Source organism: Lycorma delicatula, chromosome 4 (assembly GCF_047948215.1).
Source record: "Lycorma delicatula isolate Av1 chromosome 4, ASM4794821v1, whole genome shotgun sequence".
In the NCBI taxonomy this organism is placed as follows: Eukaryota; Metazoa; Arthropoda; class Insecta; order Hemiptera; family Fulgoridae; genus Lycorma; species Lycorma delicatula.
The window spans coordinates 154,884,695-154,907,492 of NC_134458.1; the positions used below are offsets into that span (position 1 = coordinate 154,884,695).

General features: G+C 28.8%; 2 protein-coding genes across 4 annotated transcripts in view; one reads left to right on the forward strand and one right to left on the reverse strand.

The window, feature by feature from the left end:
* LOC142323990 (rab5 GDP/GTP exchange factor-like) overlaps positions 1 to 14,795 on the forward strand; it is an 80,488-nt gene extending 65,693 nt beyond the window's left edge. The window contains exons 12-14 of one of the 2 annotated variants that reach the window (XR_012756191.1): positions 439 to 575; positions 9,867 to 9,928; positions 13,585 to 14,795. Coding sequence is in view for 1 of the 2 variants with exons in the window: in XM_075364465.1 (XP_075220580.1) it covers positions 439 to 569; positions 9,867 to 9,928; positions 13,585 to 13,604 (213 nt within the window). In the remaining variant the exon portion in view is untranslated. The remainder of the gene's footprint in view (positions 1 to 438; positions 576 to 9,866; positions 9,929 to 13,584) is intronic. The other variant, XM_075364465.1, reaches the window with a different exon arrangement.
* The window catches only part of LOC142323991 (uncharacterized), a 119,161-nt gene continuing 99,680 nt past the window's right edge, over positions 3,318 to 22,798 (reverse strand). For both annotated transcript variants that reach the window (XM_075364466.1, XM_075364467.1), the window contains exons 4-6: positions 8,538 to 8,627; positions 6,554 to 6,668; positions 3,318 to 4,308 (exon numbers count right to left, since the gene is read on the reverse strand). In XM_075364466.1, coding sequence (XP_075220581.1) covers positions 4,066 to 4,308; positions 6,554 to 6,668; positions 8,538 to 8,627 — 448 coding nt within the window. In that variant the 3' untranslated portion in view covers positions 3,318 to 4,065. The remainder of the gene's footprint in view (positions 4,309 to 6,553; positions 6,669 to 8,537; positions 8,628 to 22,798) is intronic.

A 22,798-nucleotide genomic window follows, 5' to 3' on the forward strand; every position in this document is an offset into this window, starting at 1 on the left:
ATAATATTTTTAATAAATTGGTGGGAAGATTTTTTAAGTGGTTAGGTAATGGAAACTTAAAATGACCCTTTCTTGTAAGCCAAAGTATTATGTTGAGTTATACGAATACAGTACTATTGTATTGTGTGATTTCAGTGGATATTGTTATTTTTTTAAGAATAAGATTATTCCTTTTAGTAAAGATTGCATAATCATAAATTTAAGCACTTCATAAGTTTTTAATTTTTTCAGTAGCTAATAAATCTTTCTCTCTAAAACATAACCTACAATTTTTCAAAATGATCCAATGGGATGTGGTAGGAGAATTGCCAGTAAATCAATAAAAAAATATCTAACTTTATTTTCCCTTGAAGGGCTCTCCAGAGTAATATTTAATTGTATTCTATTTTATCTAGCAATTATAAAATATTTAATTTGTTTATTATTATATAATTTCAGGGATTTTCAGCACAAGGTTCACAAATTCCAAGTATACCATGTGAAACCGGTGAAACAGGTTCTTCTGCTCATAGAAGATATCAGAATGATAGTTCAAGTACAAGTTCTTCTGACATATACCGGAATTTATTGTAACTGTAGATATGTTTTTTACCTTCTTTATGATGAATTTTTTGTTGAAAGAAAGATTTTTTAGTTTAAGATTTTTCAAAGAAAAGAAAAAAATATAATTTTTTTTCATAAAGAAGTAGGTTACTTGTTAGTTCATTAGTGTAAATTTAGTATCTCTTGCTTGTTGACTAAATTATCTGACATGTTATCCATGTTAGTTAAAAAATTTCAGTTTTTCATATGAATATTATATAATTAAGATTTTTTTATAGGAGATTGTGAATATATACATATATGGTTTTTTTTAAATATTTGTTTGTTTCTCAATTTTCATGAACGAAATGTTCAATAAATATATATGAAAGATGAACAGTATTTATGTACTGCTATAAGATTATGTACTACTTATAATATGGTTTATGATAGGTAAATAATGATTACTTATAAGTTATCTTTAATTTATTCTATGAAATTACAGTAAATTGTAGAAGTTACAACATTTATCTACAAAATATTGAAAAAAATAAAATAATTTTAAATGAATTAATAAATAATGATTCACAATTGATATGGAAAAGGTTTTAACAAATATCAATGATAAATAGAGGTCAGAAAAACTTATTTATTAACAGTGATTTGATTCATATAATATTCTGGAAGTCTCCATTACCTAGTACAGCTTTCTTGACTTGGAGCCCTCAAGCAGCTTGCCACTTGTTTGTATATTGAGCATACTTGTAAGTTGTTGCATCCATGAATCGTTAGGCCAGAATGTGCTGTAAATTTGAACATAACACAACAACAGAATGGTGATCAGGAGCCATATCAAGTTACCATTTAGTGCTAAAATGGTTTTACCATCTGCGCTGCTCTAACACTTCATTATCAATGATAGGGAGACCTCAATTTTTATTTGTATAAAGTATCCAGATGACAAAGAAATCTCTCTCACCCTTTCTTGTGATTTCAAGAAATCTTTCTTGAATGCATGTAAATTCAATCATTCTCTGTTGTGAATAAAGTGAAGTGTAGTGCTGAGTTGTGAATAAAGTGAAGTGTAGTGCTGAATATCTTCAGCATTTTTTGGTAGACTTGTGATCCTCATACACAACAGTTGATGGGTTCAGGAAAAAAGGCTGTGAAAAACCATTACATTCACCTTTGATAACCATGGAGTGGGATGTTTGCAATGATCTTGTATTGAGAATTGGCAAATAACTTTCTAGAAATTTGTGTTTCATACCATATCACCTACAACCATTTGTTCAGTTTTACAGTATTAAAATATTTCAGATCTCCTTGTTATAAAATGATGAATATATTACAAAAGTAAATAGTAAATCAAAATACTTTAGTAAGTACAATGATTAGGAAGTAACTTACACAGTTATAATGCTGACATAATGAAATCTTTTGTTCAGTCTTCATAAATTAATGACCATAAATTACATGTTGCTATGATATTGACAGCAATTTTTATTTTAGTTCCACCAATTCTAAATAAATTTATCTGGATAGTAGAAAGTAAGTAGATACTACGATTTAGTTTTAACTTAATTTACGTAACCTTCTAAATTTCTGTCATCCTTATAATTTTTCAGAAGTTTTGATTCAGTAGTTTTGATTTACCACATTTTATTTTGCTCTGCTAGAGAAGTATATGTATTTATTTTATCAAAATTGAATATTTTTACTTTTGTAGATATATCTACTTTTTCAGAAAATTGTTTCTTAATTTTTTTTATTTATAGAACTCTTATTACTAAAAAACATTACCAATGAGTAAAATTAAAAAATATTTCCCACAAGATGGATGAATTTGAAATTTTAAAAAAAGATTTATAAAAGTAGATTGAAATTAAATTTTCTTTCATTTTAATCTTTTATAAAATCGTATGTCTTTGACTACCTATGAAAATTATAAACAGCAAAACTATTTAATACTTACCTAACATTGTCTACACTCCTTTTGGCATTTTATCAAGATACAGATTTCTTGGATTTTTCATTTATTGCAAATTAATGGCCTTTTTACATGGGCAGTATTTTATTACAGTTCAATCTATATTTTAAATTTAAAAAAATATTTTCACTAGTATTTCAATAAATTTAAACGTTGGTTTTTTATTATTACTATTCCATTGTTATGATGTTCTTAAAGTGTTGTTTTCAACCAATTTTTGATAATTTACTTAATGTGTTTCAAACAATTGTTTGTCAATTACTATGAAAAGTTTTTATAAATAAACTATTTTGTGACTTTTAAAGAGAAAAATGATTAAAATTTGACCAGTCTGACCTAGTTTTTGCTCTAAATTAAGCTTTAGAAACTGCTACTGAAAACATTTTGTGTTGAAGTGTTGTTTAAATGGGTTTTTGAAAGGTTTATTTTTCTTTGAATTTTTTTGATTAGTGTGTGTGAGATTTAAATTTTTTATATTCTTAAAATGTACAGGAAAAACAAAATAATATACTGCATAGATATGTAGATGATATAATCCTTTTTTATAATTTAAACACCAGAAATGTAAACAACTCCTCACATACACCAACATAATTCAACAAAAATTAACCTTAACCTTCAAATATGAATAAAACAAAGTTTTTTTGGTTTTAAGAACACAGACAAAAATGTAAACAATTATTTATTGGATTTCTTCTAATTATGCTTTATTTCTAAATTCTTCTAATTACCCTTCATAGCATAAACTGTCATCTTTTTAAATGGTGCTACATAGGCTACACAAAATTATTTTTTTCACAAAAAGATTTCTGAGATGAATTTACCCGTAATAAGACACATAGCTGAAGCAAATGGATGTACTAGGACACTGAAAGACAAACTAATACATACATTTAAAAACACAAAAGAAAAAAGCAACTGATCCATTATCCTCAAGTTGCATTAAAATCATACTGAAAGAATCTCTTCAAAAAATAGATATTACATATACCACTACAAACAAATCAAAATTTACATTAACAAAAAAAATTCATTCAAGTTTGATTAATAATGGGTATATATACAAACTTGACTCCTTAAACTGTTATTTGTTCTTCATGGGACAAACAGGCCACAATGTTTCATAACAGTATAAAGATGTACATTCATGAGCCACACATGCACAAATATTAAGAACATGAGAATCTTATACTTAGATACAATCTACACCTGCCATTGAATAGTTTAAAATATATAGTACAAGCATTAAAACAAATATATATAGACACAATTTAAATCAGTTACCGAAAAAGATCTTTCAAACACCAGCATTATATCCAACAGCACAACACTCAATGTTAGCAGTCTCTGAAGAAGTTTAACTTATGAGTGGCTAACTCAAACACAAGTCTTGACAGCTTTTATTTTAAGTATATTATAGTCAATTTAAAAAAAAAAACTTTTTGTCATGGATATCAAAATTCAAATTATGGTACTGGGTTAAACTTCTGGTTACTTTCAAGGATTCATTGTAATATTTTTAAAAATATTTTATTTATAAATAATATGTAATTTTACGGAAGATGTGCTTCAGCTGTATCTTTACAATCCTCTTTATTTTTGTCTTCTTTATGTGTACGATTTCTATCATGATCAGTTTGTAATGTTGGTTGATGTATTTTAATTAAAGTTGTATCTGGTTGTTGTAATTCAACTTCAAATTCTGTCTTATAACGGCGAGATTTATGTTTATCTGTTGATGGTATATTTTTACCATCTGTTGTATTTGTAGGTTGTTTATTTGGAGTAAGACGTAACTGTGAAAAAAAAAAAAAATTAATATAGTAGTGAATTGTAAAATGTTGTAATATTTTTATAATATTGTTATATGTGTAACAGTCATTTAAATGTGGTAACAATCATCAATGTAAAATTTTTTCTGTCAGATTTTATGTCTCTTTTGTTGTTGTATTATTGATATATTGAACTTTCTTATGTATAATTTGATATTTGAACAGAATTAAAATTTTACTTCAGCTTTATAGTTATTTTTATTCTAAACGTGTTATAAATCTTAATTTCAAAAAAAGCAATAAAAATACTTCAGTTTTATTTGTTAATTTGAATGGCATAGAATAGCAAAATGAGAGAATAATTTTTTTAAATGTCTCAGGTAGAATAACTTTCAAGTACTCTGTTTAGAATATCACTTATTTGGACAATAAAGCTAAAGAAAATCACATATTTTTTAATTCAAAAGTAAACTAACAAAATAAAAAACTTTCTTTGTAGAAAAATCTTTTAATGACTATTTTGTAAAGAACCTGAAATAGTATCAAACAAAAATTATAAAAATGTTAATGTATTAAAATAACAATTATTATCAGTATCACCAAATGATCTATATTCCCTTATGATCTAATTATTTCATGATCTTATAAATTGAAATGATTAGAAAAATCCACAAAAATCAAGAAATCATTAATCTACATTTCATAAGAAGAAATTAACAAAACAAATCATCCAATTATCTTTGGCATTACTAAATCCAAAATAGACAACAAACTCACTTATAAAATACTAGGGTTGTTCTTAGTCACACAAAGAAATGGCGCAAGTGTGACCAAATGACTATAATATTTGTCATTGTATCCTTCAGATTGCATACAGAGTAGTTCAGATGTTTGCATTTAGTTGCTTGTTTATGGTGATTAAATAAAGCAAACAAGTTTGGACATTTTCTGAAAAATGAATAAAATTTATGTTTGAGCTGTGATAAAGTTCTTTGTTTTAAAAGGTTTATCCCTGATGGACATATGAAAAGAGTTGTATTGCTCTTTAAAGGATTCTTTTCCTTCATTTTCCATGGAAAAAAGTGAGCTGCTGAATTTAAATGTGATTGTAGATACATTCAAGATTAACACTCAGTTTGCACAAAAACCGCTATGACCGATGAATTTGTAATAAAAATTCACATTGGCATGTTAAGTGATCGCAGATTCAAGGTACATGAGCTTGTTGATACTGCAAACATCTTGATAGACCATGTCCACTATATTTTACATCATATTTTGTGTATAAAAAAGAATTCCACTTGATGGATGCCTTGTTGTTAACAGTCAACTAAAAACACATTTGACTGAACATTTATCAAGGATGTTTAAACTAATCTTAGCATGATTCCACTGAGTTTCTTCATTGTTATATAACATTTAATGGAACATGGATTTACCATTACACATCAGAGACCAAACAACAGTCCAACTAAGGGTTGGAATAGATAAAGTACACCAAAGAAAGCATAAACAGTTCTGTACAGGAAAAGCTATGGCTATGGTTGTTTGGGATTCTTGTGGTGTGGTGCTCATAGACTGCCTGGAAAAAGGCAGGACCATCACTGAAAAGTACACACATAGAAAATAAGACCATATTTTAATATACTTTAACATTATGAAATATATAAACACACATTATTAAATGAATTGACAGTTTTCTACTTTATTCTAAATTAATGTTAAGCTGATGACAGTATGAGATTAAAGAGGGCCGCAATGTGACTAAAAAGGTTTTGAAACATACTATTTACTGAATTTTGTTCAGTTCGTCAGTGAAAAGAGATAACGTCAATTAAGAGGTTTATAATTTTAATTTTTTCAAAGTGGACTTATAATTTTAAAATTATTTTTCTAAAGAGCATTTTATGCAGTTTTTTTTCATTTGAAGGTACCTTAAAAAATGTAGGTAAATGTATTTTAATTTAATAAATTAGGTAGAAAATATTATGTAGTTAAAATTTTATAATCCATGATAAATTTAATATAATTCTTGTATTCTTGTATAATAAATTTACTAAAAGCAAAAAAAAAATAATTTCAATATACACTGCATTACAGCACATACTGATTGCTCTTCTTTCATGATAATTTTAATTATAGACATGAACAGCAGTGTGGTCTGAATAACCCATCTAAGAAAATTTTGAACCTGCCCATGGTCAATAGATAAAAAGAATAATCATTATTTGATAATTTTTACACCATTAATATTAATTTTATATCTTACCTCATATTTTATTTCTTCTATATGATGTCTTCTGCATGAACCTATCCTAATCAATACAGTTGTTGTATATTGAGCTAATAAAGCTTTTGGTTTTAGATGAAATGATGACACAAACCTAAATAAGATAAAATTCAATTATTAGATTGACAAAACCATTCCATGCAATTTGTTTGAAGTATGGATACTGTATTCATTGATTTAATTTTTCCTTATTAGTACTATTTCTTTTTTTTGTATTTAATTTTTTTTTCTGAGATTAGATGGTAGAAGAAATTTGTTGTGATTATTATTGTCTTGATCCCTTTCTTAATAGCTAAATAGTCACAATTCACCAAATGTGTTTATTCTGTTAAATTGTCCTTTCCTCCAATAAAAAATTAGATTCTAGGTTAAGGTGATTAGAGGATTAGATTTATTACTACTACGTAAGGGAAAATATGCTTATCAGATCAAATTTTGCACATCATGATTTTTGAAGATCATTATATTTCATGACCCCTCTAAACAAAAAACAAAATTTTAGCTATGAAAAATTTTGTTAGGATTTATGAATACTTGATGGTCATTTTTTACTTGAAATTAATTTAGACTGGATAAACATCCAATTGGATGCTTATTTTGGCCATTTGGATGAAATTTGGACAATGCTTTATGTGTATGAGTCAATGATGCCATTCAGTTTTGGTTATAACTGATTAATGGTGTGGGGAATAAAATAACTTTTTTAATAGTCCAATAGTTCTTGTTTTGTGCTGTCAAATCCGAAGTAAAAATGATGAGAGCAAAAAACCTTTTTTCACTTTTTTTATGTCCTTATAAATAATATGCAGAGAGCAAAACCAAAGATGCTGGCTGTTTTCTTATTTGTTGTTTTTTTTTAGAATTTAGTTTTCTTAATTTTGTATTTTCTTAATTCTTTAATTAAGACATGATATTCCACCATTTTTGAGGAACATAATTTTATGAGTCCACATCTATATTAACATCTATTTTTGTTGGTTTTCTAGATGTTTTATATTTGAATTTATTTACAAATTTTATTGTGGTTACATCAAGTAAATTAAGTTTGTTATTTTATGTATTCAATTTCAACACTAAATTATATGTTTATGTTGATACTGTTTGTATAATTTTGGAGATTTTAAATCTCATTAAATAATAATAAAGTATTGGCTGTATAGCTTATATAAAATATATTATCTTTAAATTTATTTTTAAGAGATGATAAAATGTAAGCATAAAATAAGCATATTTCATACTAATTAAATTTTAGCATAAAATCAAGTATAGTTAATATGTATAAAAATTAAAAATGTTAACTTAAATTTTCACAACACTATTATACAGAAGTTATAGAATTTTATTATTTAGATTATAAAATTAATTCCGAAAGGTAGACAAGTAAGGTACTAATAAAAAGCAAGTTAACATAAACAAGAACTCTTATTCAGAAGGGAAGTATGCAATGCTGACGTGTCTGAAGTCTGCTAGTAAGGGTTTGAAACATGTAGAAGGATATTGAAATTTAAATTGGTTAATAAAGTACACAATGAATTGATCTTAAAACAAATAGAAAAAATAAATTTTAAGTAGAATCTTGTAAAGAAACAAAATTAGGTTAGTTGGTCCTGTACTAAGATATCCAGATTTATTAGTTAATTTTGTAAGAGAGGGCTGTGTAGGAAGTAAAAACTGTAGAGAACAAAGATTTGAATTTATAGAATGAGTAACTCTACAGATGAAGAAATTAGGTTGAGGTTAAAAGATGAGCACAGAACAGAGAGTAGCATCAAACCAGTCAAATGACTAATTACTCCCAAAAAAAAAAAAAAAAAAAAAAAAATAGAAGAAGGTTGTTAATTAGAAATGAGTGATATTAAGAAAAACAATTTACTGTAAATTATGACTGAGTTTGCAAAATAATAAATTGTTAAATTACGATTTAATACTGCTTAGTTATGATCTACAATAGTTTGTTTACAACCTAGGATGTCCTGCAGCAGGTGGCTCTTGCAAATTCAATAACGCACTTTCAGATACTGTCCGATCACCCATGCCATTTCGAAGTCCATTTCTAACAAAAAAAGAAGAAATTATACGTAATGTAAAATTAAACCTGTAATTTTTTCTGTATAATATTACAACTATTTCAGAAAAGATAGGATAAAACAATAAATAGTAAAACTCATTTATCCACCATTGTGAAACAAACAATCAATAAAAAGACAGTTTATAATGTTAAAAAATAGCAAAAAAATGCATACTTAAAGGTGGAAATTACATACAGTAGGGAAAATTTTCTTATATTAAAACATAAAAATAAAAAAAAAATCTTGCTTAACTAAATTTTGATAATAAGCATTATTTAACTAAATTTAAAAATAATAAGATTCACAACTAATTTAGATGTTACTTTTGTAACATTTAGAAATAACTTGAAAGTTTCACCATTGCACTAGTATTAAAACTTTTTTTTTTGTCTTCAGTCATTTGACTGGTTTGATGCAGCTCTCCAAGATTCCCTATCTAGTGCTAGTCGTTTCATTTCAGTATACCCTCTACATCCTACATCCCTAACAATTTGTTTTACATATTCCAAACGTGGCCTGCCTACACAATTTTTCCCTTCTACCTGTCCGTCCAATATTAAAGCGACTATTCCAGGATGCCTTAGTATGTGGCAGTATTAAAACATGTATTTCAATTATTAAAGTATAAAAACTTATTTCTACATAAACCATTTCAAAAAAGGTAAACATTTTCATATTAAATTGTAAAGCTGACTCACTTTAACCTTAAATATTTATATAACCTTCTTGTGTAAAAAAATTATACAGTATGTTCATAAAGTATAGCACTGAAAAATGAAATTCAGCAAATTCATGCTGGAACCCCCTGTGAAGGTGCAATTCCACCATTTTAAAACGAAAGGGTAGGATTGTTATGTAACATTTTTAAAGGGGATCAAAAATTTTGGTGTAAAAAAATCTTTAGTTATGACAACTTTAATAAAAAGGCAGTCATCTAATGTTTTCACAACTAGTTTCAAAAGTGGCATACAGTATCTCTCAAATAACTTATTAACACTAAAAAAGTGAAATTTAGCAAATGTTCCTATCTAATTGCTATCTATTTTTTGATATGAGGCCATTATTTGAGGTATAACTTTTGAAACTAGTGATGAAATGGCTATAATAAATATATATAATAAATGGCTATAATTTTGTTAAGTGTTGTCGTACCCCAATGTTTTTTTACATCAAAATTTGTATTTTTTAATGCCTTTTAAAACTATGGTCATAAATTGTTTCAGTTATTCCCCAAGAGGACTTTGTTGGGATATGATAGTCTCATTCAAAAACAGTTCATTTCAAGGTAAGAATATTTTCTAAATTTCATTTTTATATGTTTAATGTTTGAAAAGTGATTTGAGGGTTGTCAAACTATATTTCTCACCACTAAAAAAATATATATTTTATTTCTTGGCTCTAACTCTTAATTTTTATTATTAAATTTTTATTCTTCAAAAAGCTATTAAAATTAAAGTAGTTTTGGCACCTATAATATATTCTGGACCCAAAATTGGAAACAATTTTTTTCACTACTTTTATAAAACATATTTTTTCAATATTTTTAAACAGTTCTCTTAAATTTTATATTTTTGTTTTTCGAATCACTTTTTTAAAAATAAATTTTTCCTAAATCTTCCCCACAGAGTAAGAAAGCTCCTAAAATCAAAAATGTATTTTATTCAAAATTTGGGAATTGTGATGTTTAAATGTTATATTGGTAATCATAACTTGACCAATGTAGCCGGGAAAGTCATGCAGTACTTTACCAGAATGATACTTCCAGCACATATGATGAACTGTATTTAATTTTCTGATTTCTGATTACCTGAATTCAGCCTTGCAAAGGTCATTCCAGATAATGGCATTCCACTATTTATATATTATTTTATTTTATTAAATACCCACATACACTTTATCAATAAAATTAAAACTTTTATTCATATCCACAGCTTTTTCAGGAATATCTACTGTGCTTTATGAAATTAAATGATCATTTCTGACAATCTAACAAAACAATAACCTCAAATTCTGTTTGTTCATTCAAATAGTTCTTGTTTCTGTATGATTGATATTTATTTCTTAATCGGTCAACTTCCATGATGGAGTTATGATGGAGTGGCAGTATTTCAGCCTTTCATCCAAAAGATTTTGGGTTCAAATCCCAATCAGGCGTAGCATTTTAAATTCACATCAATATTTCCATTCCATTTTTTCATGCTCATGCTTTGAGTTTTTATGTGGTGAATTTAATCATAAAAAAGTATTATTAATTTCAAAATTATCATCTATATTTTTAACAATACTTTATTGTGTTCAGACACACTGGAAAATCTGTTGTCTTTTTTTGCTGTTATTGTAATGTTTTTTGAACAGTTTAATTGATTTACCAATTTATATTTAATTTCAACTACCTATCGTATTGCATTTGATTTTATATACCAGCAAAATTATACTGATAATAGGATTAAATAAGTTTCTTTAATATGAATAATTATTTTAGGATGTTTTCTGGTTTACCGTATGTTTTTCTGTATCACATACAATTACCATGTAATTATTTGAATGTAATAGTGAATACAACAATGCTTGTATTTTTACTTTCCTGACATTATAGCTCTAGAGCTATGCTGCAAGAAGGAAGGTATGTTGATCACTCAAAAAATGGTGCGTTGGTCTTTTCATTTCTCGACATTTTATGATTCAGGAAACAAAAAAAAAAATATAAAAAAAGTGAGGGGTAATATTCGTTTGTACATATATACAAACATTTCTGGGGGTCAATTTTCTTAAAATTTTGCAAAAAACCCAGTTTTATATTAAGCTCAGTAGATGTGTGCATCTTACCATTTTTTTTTCAAAAATTATGCTTCAAAATTTTGCCTTTCCCAAAAGTTAAAAGTTAATAAAATATTTTTATTTATTGCATATTTTTTAACTTAATTCTTTTGTAATGTCATCCTATGGATAGTAGTACTGCAAGCGACTCAAAACAAATAATAAATTAGGAATGGGGAACTGATCAATGTTTAGAAATTTTCAAATTTCTTTTGGATTTATTTATATACTAAGTTTAAATAATAAACTTTTAGTAAAAATGTAAAATTCACCCCCTCACATCCAAAAAAGAAATCTTAGTTAATTTTTTATTGGTTGTACATTCTTTTAATGGAATTTTTTTTAGTATCTTCCTTCATTTTAATATAGTAAACGTAAAAAAACGAGGAATTTTCTTAGAAGAAAATTTTGGAGGTGGAGAGCAGAAAAAATAAATTACCAATTTTTGAATTTTAAACCCTTTTTTTGGTTTATTTAGGCATACAATTATAATTTTACAATAAAACTTCATCATTAATTACCCCCACCCCAAAAAAAATTTTGGTCAATTTTTTTTATGTATAATTATTTTTCACAATATAAGAATAAATAACAAATTTCAGGAAAGTATTACAACTTTGTTGTCAGATTTTTTATTTTCTACTTTAGTATCATCAACTTTTGATTTATGTACTATAGATTTATTACTTTTATTAATAATTATTTAATATGATGTGAAATAGAAGAGCTGACTGAAAAATTGGTATAGATTCAAGTTATATACTGACATGCATACATGTAAGTGAACCACCTAGCAATGGAATAAAAATGGACTCGCTAATGAGATACATTTTTTAGTAGCAGTTCTTAAAGAATAATTTTGTTATGTATTATTTTCATGCAAATGTACATAATATAAAATAAGTGAAAAATTCTATTGTTGAGTTAAGATTTAATTTTATTTAATGTACTCAGTAGAAATAAATCTTTTTGTAAATAAGGTCTATTATAATATTCAAACGGCTGACAAATTACTAATGGACATAAATGTTCTTTACGAGCAATAAAATTTATGATAATGTTCACACAGGTGATATTACATGCATGGAATTTTATTCTACTGCAAAATTATTTTAAAATGCAAATGCATTCTCCATTTTATATATTTTTATCACACATACACTATATATATATATATATATATATTTAAATTCTATTAAATAAACCACCTTGTACAGAATATTGAAATAATACATATTTTACATAAATGTACTTTTTTGGGATCCCACGACTGAAATAATTCTGTTATTGTATAACAAAAATTTAAAGATACAAATACTAAAAAATTAAATTGCATATTAATTTACATGAGTAAATCTGTTTCAGTTTTTATGAGATGTTTTCCCTCAAAACAGTCTGAGGTTTATCAAATTGAAATTTTGTGTGTATTTATATACACTTATTTCATGAAGTACTCCCAGTACTTTCATAACCTATTCTAATTGTGAAAGTAATGGAAAAAGTTTACATAAACATATGTCCTAAAATGCAAAGTTTGCAAGTTAACGGCTAGTGAAAGATTTTGCTCAGATTTCAGCTGCCCTGGTAAAATGAGGTTGTACTGAAATTATTAGGACATTAATTAAGAAACAGAATTGGTGGTTTCTTAAGGTCTTTCACCTGGAAAATTGAATAAAATAGGTCCCAGAACTGTATCTGCAGTAGTTTTTGAGAAATCTGGAGTGAAAACCAATAAATTAATGTATAAAACCCTGTTTTTTATACAATAACTGTTAAATGGGTAATAAACACATAAAATTTTTTAAAAAATCTTGTACCAAATTTAATTTTAAACAAAATTATTTAAGATAAATTGAATAAAACAATGAAAAGTTGAAAAATTTGAATTTTATATAGAAATACTACACTACTACATTTGTCAGAAAAGTACTTATTAAATGTAAACAAAAACTAAATTCCTTTTTGGTGATGTGAAAAATGTATAAAATAAAATTTACTGTTAAAAAATGTAATTGAAGAAGCAGAGATTTCTGTAAAAGTACTTGCGGGGTCAAAAGAGAAAAGCAGTAAGGGATAAAATGTTTTAATTAATATAAGTAATTATATCTATTTTTTATATTCCAGGGTCGTTTGAAAATTTCTGAGCCAGACACAGAGACGGCACTAGTATGACCAAATGACTATGATATTTGTCAAGTGTGAACCCTTAGATGGTGTGCTGTGAAGTTTAGTTTTTAGTGTGCATGTGTTTAGTTTCTTGTTTGTGGCCATCGAATAAATCAGACAAATTTTTAAATTTACTGAGAAATAGATAAAATTGATGTTTGAACTGTAATAAAGAACTCTGATTTAAAAGGTTAATCTGACGGAAATACAAAAAGAGTTAATCCCAGGATTCTTCCCATTCGTTTTTGACGGTAAAAAAGTGGACTGCTGAATTTAACACTTCCATTCAATAATAATTCCATTAAACTTAGTACACCAAAATATCACCATGACTGATGAAATTATCACAAAAATCCACAAAATCATGTTAAATGACTGTCGATTGAAGATACGCAAGCTTGTTGACATCGCAAAAATCTTGATTGACTGTATCCATTACACTTCACATGATGTTCTGTGCATGAAAAAGCTTTGCACATGATATGTGTTGCATTTTTAAACAGTTGACTGATTACACATACGACTGAACACTTCTTAAGGGTATTCAGACTCAAGAGAGACCAAACAATGGGTGGAAGCAGGTGAAAGTGCACCAAAGCAGCGAAAATGGTTCTATCTTTTTAAAATTGGTTTTTTTTTCTTTAATGTTGACTTATTTTAACTATTGACAATCAACTGTTATGAACATAGCAATTTTAAATTTTATTTTCATTTTAATTCCCACTTATAACAATTTATATGCACAACTATAAAATACATAATTAATCAGTAATCCCTGATGATGGAGGAGTAATCCGAAAGCGCTTGGATAGTCAGTACTCACAATTGTTGGTTAAGTGGATACTTTATTTTTATATAAAATAGTTCTATCTGTAAAAGTCACAGCTACAACATTTAAAAGGCAAGTTGCTTGTAAAATTCAAAGTAGTTGTTTGTGATACCATATTACTTATAATTCATTCAAATATAATATTTTTAACTATATGGTGCTTATCATTTAAATAAAAGAAAAAAGGATTTCAAAACTCTCCTGGTCCTGACTCTTATGTTCAACAAAAATTATAAGAAACAATTTTATTAAATTGTTTCCAGTAATTTATTAAATTACTGGATTATGTATTTAGATTATGTTGTTTTTGTAAAATTTATTTAATTTTAAATAAAACTTGTAAATAGCATTGTTATTCAGCTTTTTTGAATGCAAAAACCAAACAATAATTAGTGACCATGAAATCAATAACTTTTTAAATTAAAATAAAATAAATTAAAAAAAAAATTGTGAATATTATTGTTAAATATGAGTTATTAATGATTGTAATCATTATTGTTTTCTCTTCAACCAGTTTTCCAGCTATTACCAGGTCTGGGTGTGTATGTTTTTTTTTTTTTTTTGTCTTCAGTCATTTGACTGGTTTGATGCAGCTCTCCAAGATTCCCTATCTAGTGCTAGTAGTTTCATTTCAGTATACCCTCTACATCCTACATCCCCAACAATTTGTTTTACATACTCCAAACGTGGCCTGCCTACACAATTTTTCCCTTCTACCTGTCCTTCCAATATTAAAGCGACTATTCCAGGATGCCTTAGTATGTGGCCTATAAGTCTGTCTCTTCTTTTAACTATATTCTTCCACATGCTTCTTTCTTCATCTATTTACCGCAACACCTCTTCATTTGTCACTTTATCCACCCATCTGATTTTTAACATTCTCCTATAGCACCACATTTCAAAAGCTTCTAATCTTTTCTTCTCAGATACTCTGATTGTCCAAGTTTCACTTCCATATAAAGCGACACTCCAAACATACACTTTCAAAAATCTTTTCCTGACATTTAAATTAATTTTTGATGTAAACAAATTATATTTCTTACTGAAGGCTCGTTTAGCTTGTGCTATTCGGCATTTTATATCGCTCCTGCTTCGTCCATCTTTAGTAATTTTACTTCCCAAATAACAAAATTCTTCTACCTCCATAATCTTTTCTCCTCCTATTTTCACATTCAGTGGTCCATCTTTGTTATTTCTACTACATTTCATTACTTTTGTTTTGTTCTTGTTTATTTTCATGCGGTAGTTCTTGCGTAGGACTTCATCTATGCCGTTCATTGTTTCTTCTAAATCCTTTTTACTCTCGGCTAGAATTACTATATCATCAGCAAATCGTAGCATCTTTATCTTTTCACCTGTTACTCCGAATCTAAATTGTTCTTTAACATCATTAACTGCTAGTTCCATGTAAAGATTAAAAAGTAACGGAGATAGGGAACATCCTTGTCGGACTCCCTTTCTTATTACGGCTTCTTTCTTATGTTCTTCAATTGTTACTGTTGCTGTTTGGTTCCTGTACATGTTAGCAATTGTTTTTCTATCTCAGTATTTGAACCCTAACTTTTTTAAAATGCTGAACATTTTATTCCAGTCTACGTTATCGAATGCCTTTTCTAGGTCTATAAACACCAAGTATGTTGGTTTGTTTTTCTTTAATCTTCCTTCTACTATTAATCTGAGGCCTAAAATTGCTTCCCTTGTCCCTATACTTTTCCTGAAACCAAATTGGTCTTCTCCTAACACTTCTTCCACTCTCCTCTCAATTCTTCTGTATAAAATTCTAGTTAAGATTTTTGATGCATGACTAGTTAAACTAATTGTTCTATATTCTTCACATTTATCTGCCCCTGCTTTCTTTGGTATCATAACTATAACACTTTTTTTGAAGTCTGACGGAAATTCCCCTTTTTCATAAATATTACACACCAGTTTGTATAATCTATCAATCGCTTCCTCACCTGCACTGCGCAGTAATTCTATAGGTATTCCGTCTATTCCAGGAGCCTTTCTGCCATTTAAATCTTTTAATGCTCTCTTAAATTCAGATCTCAGTATTGTTTCTCCCATTTCATCCTCCTCAACTTCCTCTATAAAACCATTTTCTAATTCATTTCCTCCGTATAACTCTTCAATATATTCCACCCATCTGTCGACTTTACCTTTCGTATTATATATTGGTGTACCATCTTTGTTTAACACATTATTAGATTTTAATTTATGTACCCCAAAATTTTCCTTAACTTTCCTGTATGCTCCGTCTATTTTACCAATGTTCATTTCTCTTTCCACTTCTGAACACTTTTCTTTAATCCACTCTTCTTTCGCCAGTTTGCACTTCCTATTTATAGCATTTCTTAATTGCCGATAGTTCCTTTTACTTTCTTCATCATTAGCATTCTTATATTTTCTACGTTCATCCATCAGCTGCAATATATCGTCTGAAACCCAAGGTTTTCTACCAGTTCTCTTTATTCTGCCTAAGTTTGCTTCTGCTGATTTAAGAATTTCCTTTTTAACATTCTCCCATTCTTCTTCTACATTTTCTACCTTATCTTTTTTACTCAGACCTATTGCGATGTCCTCCTCAAAAATCTTCTTTACCTCCTCTTCCTCAAGCTTCTCTAAATTCCACTGATTCATCCGACAACTTTTCTTCAGGTTTTTAAACCCCAATCTACATTTCATTATCACCAAATTATGGTCGCTATCAATGTCTGCTCCAGGGTAAGTTTTGCAGTCAACGAGTTGATTTCTAAATCTTTGCTTAACCATGATATAATCTATCTGATACCTTGCAGTATCGCCTGGCTTTTTCCAAGTGTATATTCTTCTATTATGATTTTTAAATTGGGTGTTGGCAATTACTAAATTATACTTCGTGCAAAACTCTATAAGTCGGTCCCCTCTTTCATTCCTTCTGCCCAGCCCGTATTCACCCACTATATTTCCTTCCTTGCCTTTTCCAATGCTTGCATTCCAATCTCCAACTATTATTAAATTTTCATCTCCTTTTACGTGTTTAATTGTTTCATCAATCTCTTCGTATACACACTCTACCTCATCATCATCATGGGCGCTTGTAGGCATATAAACGTTAACAATCGTTGTCGGTTTAGGTTTTGATTTTATCCTTATTACAATGATTCTATCGCTATGCATTTTGAAATACTCCACTCTCCTCCCTATCTTCTTGTTCATCACGAAACCTACTCCTGCCTGCCCATTATTTGACGCTGAGTTAATTACTCTAAAATCACCTGACCAAAAGTCACCTTCCTCTTCCCACCTAACCTCACTAATTCCTACTATATCCACATTCACCCTATCCATTTCCCTTTTTAAATTTTCTAGCCTACCAACCTTTTTTAAGCTTCTAACATTCCACGCTCCGACTCGTAGAATGTTATTTTTTAATTTTCTGGTGACCCCTTCCTTAGTAGTCCCCACCCGGAGATCCGAACGGGGGACTATTTTACCTCCGGAATATTTTACCAAGGAAGGCGCCTCCATTATTGCTATGTGAAAATGCAGAGAGCCACATTTTCTTGGAAAAAAAGCAGCTGTAGTTTTCCATTGCTTTCAGCTGCGCAGTACTCAGAGGACTGAGTGATGTTGATACGGCCGTTCAAGTCATTGTGACTCACGCCCCTAACAACTACTGAAAGAGCTGCTGCCCTCTTTCAGGAATCATTCCTTAGTCTGGCTCTCAACAGATACCTCTCCGATATGGTTGCACCTTCAGTCCAGCTACTCTGTATCCCTGAGCACTCAAGCCCCCTCACCAACGGCAAGGTCTCATGATTCATAGAGGAGGGGTGTGTATGTAGGCAAATGAAATTACCGCTACCGGCTTGCCAGGCCTGTGTAGCTGCAGATATAGCTAAACTGTTTTGACAGCCGAGATAAAAAATATAATATTAACAATTTAAGACTTTTAAGAGAGCCAGCAGTGCCTGAAAATAAAACTATCTTCTGCACTTTATATATTTCATTCATTATTTTGGAGATGCAATCATAAATCATTGAACATAAAGCATTTGAATTCTTTTCGCCTTCTTTTTCCAGATACCAGTACATAAAACTGTTATTGTCATTATAGTAGTGCATATTAAAAATATATAGTCAAAAGGGATAATTGTAAAACTGGCAATTTACGTTAACTTTTGGCAGTGGTCTCTTCTGTGAGAAATCAAACTCCAAAATGAGTATTGGCAATTTACATTAACTTTTGGCAGTGGTCTCTTATGTGAGAAATCAAACTCCAAAATGAGTACTGTAAAATCATTTTTAAACTGTTTTAAGATATTATCTTTTATGTCCTTATACTCCAAAAATGTTTGTTGATCCATAACTACATTCATTAATTTTATCATTCTGCAAAAGCAACTAGTATTTTTGGTAAAAATCACAAATATACAGTACGCGATAATGTTTGTGATAAGTTAAATATTTCATTGTTAAAATTTGACGAGTGTTTTCTAAAGCATATTCTTGAATAATTTAAATAAAGTGTTTATGTCCAGGTCTAGGTTATTAAAAAATCAATGTTTTAGATATATTTAAGGATAATGGGTGGTTATGTATACTCAGTAAGTCGCACTGTACTGCTCTATGAAAGAAGGACAATATTACATGAAAGTTTGGAAAGGAAAGAGCGTTTGAAGCGATTTTTTTTTTTTTTACCAATTGGGAGCAGTCTATGATTTAAACACTTTTACTATAAAAGGGAAGTCTTGTCATATTGTCCTTATTTAACCCAGCACTTCAATTTATGATAGATTTTATTGATTATATATATATATATATATATAAGTATTTGTTGTATAATAGTACGTAATTGTGATGCATTTGGCAATAAAAAAAATTACTTTCCTAGAAGATATAGTTTCTCTTAATTAAGGGCTGATTCAGCTATTCAATATATATTATTATAATGATATTCCTTTCTTGATCATGTGGGGGGGGGGGGGTTAATTATTACTCTGCATTATATGGACTGGTATATATACATAGGTGAGTGGATAAGGGAAGGATACAGCTAGGGTTGAATGAGAACAAACCACATGTATTCAACCTATTCACACAAGCATTCCTGAAATGCTTAATCACCTAATAATTAGTTACAAATAGCAGCCACGTGTTGCCTGGACAATTTCCAACATTCCCCTAATTACATATTGGAATATTGCATGTAATATTTAGCACTATATTTCTTTTATTTTTGTTACACTCTTATAAAATGATATTTATAATATTCATTAATAATTTACTTATTTAACATTAATTATTTCAAATTTTAATAATAATTATATCAATTAAATTTTTTAAACTCTTGTAACAATAATTTGTTTAATAAAACTTCTTTAAAAATCTTTTCTTCAAAATATTTTCATTTGCCTTTGTGGCCATCCTCAGTGAATAGTACTGCTATTTTCACACTAATGACAATATTACGCTGACTATAATTTTTAATTAGTCATGTATTATGATGTGGTAAAAAGTCTGGGCAATTTTAATTGTATCATTTGTTTAGTAAATTGTGTTTTTATATGTTTATGTTGGGGAAAACGTTTCTTCATATTTTCCTAGTAGGTGGCTTTAGGATTTCATAACTCTGTAATAATATTAATCAAATATGTCAATACTTGAGTGTTTTGAGAGGTGACATATCACAATATTTTTAGAAAAGTTATGATTATGTTAGTCATTTAAAACATATTATATCTTGAAAATGATTGAAAATAAAGAAGAAATTCGATAAATTTTGAAATTTTATACAAAAATGGGAAAAATGTACCTCCGGTTGAAAAAAAATTGTGATGTTTATTGAAATGATGCAGTATCATTATGTGTGGCACAAAGCTGGTTCAAGTATTTTCAATCTGGAAATTTTTATGTTGTTCATGAACCTCACTCTAGTTGGCCAGTGACTGAAAAAGTCAATGAAATTATGGAAAAAAATTGGCTAGGTTGACACAATAGCAGTTGTGGTACCAGTAATGAACTAAACATTGACCACAAGTTTTAAGCCATTTGGAGCAGGCTGAATACAAAAAGTCAATGTTTGGCTGCCACATGATTTAACAATGAAAAATTTAATGCATCGAATTTCCATCTGCGAATTGTTGCTAAAATGGAACAAGATCTAATTATTTTTGAAATGCTCATTATGGGCAATGAAAAATAGATCAGCTACTACAATAATGTTTTGAAAATATCATGGTCCAAGCAAGATGAGGAAGGGGGGAACTCTGCAAATGGTGACAAAGCCAGGATTGATGTCCAGAATTTGATTGCTTATGTGTAGTGGGATCGGAAAGAAATTATTCACTATGATCTTCTACCGCCTGGTCAGATGACCTTTTTCTAATCTCTACTGTCAACAACTAGACTAGACTGTTTGGTGTAACTACTGTTGCACTAAACAATTGAATTAAAGCAACCAGAATTGATTGATGAGAAAGGTATGAGGTGTCTTCTATTACAACAACACCAGATCTCACACAATGATGTGTGAGATTTGGTGTTGTTGATCTGCTTCAAAAATTGAGAGAACACGGCCGGAAAGTTTTGATACAGCCACTGTATAATCCTGACTTTGGACCTTCAGGCTATAATTTTTTTTGGTCTCTATAGAACTTTTAATGATTTAAAGTTGGCTTCAAAAATGACATGTAACAATCATTTATCACAGCTTTCCATTAAAAAATCATAATCTCGTCTATATTGACGAGATTATGATTTTAACCAAAAAATGGTATTAGGTAGTCTATCAAAATGGCACATATTTGGTTTAATAAACTTCATTTGAAATATAAATGAAGTTTGTTTTAGCTTTTCTATTAAAATAGAGAAACCTTTTCCCCAGCCCTTTATATTTCATAATTTTAAAGATGTTAAGATGTCCTTTTTTGTATTTATTTGTAGAATATTAATATTGTTGTCAAAATGTTTGTGGATTTTTTATTTGTGTTTAAATATGTTGATAAAATCTTGTACCAAGGCAACAGAAGACAATGTTTACAACTATTAGCATAAATAAATAAAATACAATCCAACTTAAACTTTATTGAATATGAATTCACTAAACAAATAAATTTCTTTGGTCTCATTGTCACAAAAAATAACAGAAATAATTTTCCGTTTAAAGTATAGAGAAAGCTGAAATTATTAACATTTCATCTCAGTTATCTAATCTAAAGCCATTCCACATTTATGAACTATTTCCTTTAAAAGCATGATCCACAGATACTTAACACACCTACGTCACCTATAACCTCATAAAAAACTCAACACTAAAATGATAGTACGCAAAGGAAGTAACAACATTCTTTTCAACATACTCCTGTACATGATAAACAAAGATAAATAAAACATAATAAACATCTTGTTAACATTCTCATATAAAGACTAAGTATCAAATCAATAAATACAGCTTTATTTTTCAAACCTCAGAAAGCCCATAAAAATTGATAGAATAAAAACAAAAACAAAGATAGCCTAAAAGAAGCCACACTAATATAACAGTCACTATAAACAGAGTAAAAAAAAAACATGAAATTAAATAAGTAAGAAACAAAGTAGCTTCCAAAATAAAAAACAAGTAAACCAACTCACTTGCTAGACAAACACAGTGTACTGAGAATATACAAACTGAACTGCTTTAATTGCACAAATATCTGTATTGGGCAATCCAAACCAGTATGAAACAGAAATGAAAAAAATAAAGAGAGCAAGTCCGATCGAAAGTAATATTCAGTGAATGAATACAAATGCTTAATGTCACATACACATCATTCATCTGTAGCTGTAGAAACCAGTAGGCCTTGTTTCATCGAGGACTTGTTGAAATGCGTCAATAATGAAATCAAAAAATATCATCACTCAACGATTTAAGAGATGAAACTTCTTTTTCTTGATGTTTCAAGAGCTGTTATTGGTCGAACTGTCCATGACCATTTAGGCTTCAGAAAGGTGTCGCACGTCTTAACAGAACTTCACAAAAAAATCCGAATGAGTTCTGCTTTGGAATTTAGGATGCACTACACAGAAAAACGTGATGAGTTCCTTAATTCAATTGTTACCGGCGATGAAACGTGGATTTCGTATTACACGCCAGATAGAAAACGGCCGTGTGTGAGTGAATGGGGTCAAACTCAATCACCAACAAAGATCAAGCCACAGCCATTTGGACGCAAACTGATGGCCACAGTCTTTTGGGATCGGTTTGGCATACTGCTGATTGATTTTATGCCACGTGGAACGACTAAAAATGCAGAAGCCTACTGCAAGACTAGTAAGTTACGCCGCGCCATTCAAGTTCGGCGACGTTGGCGGCTGACC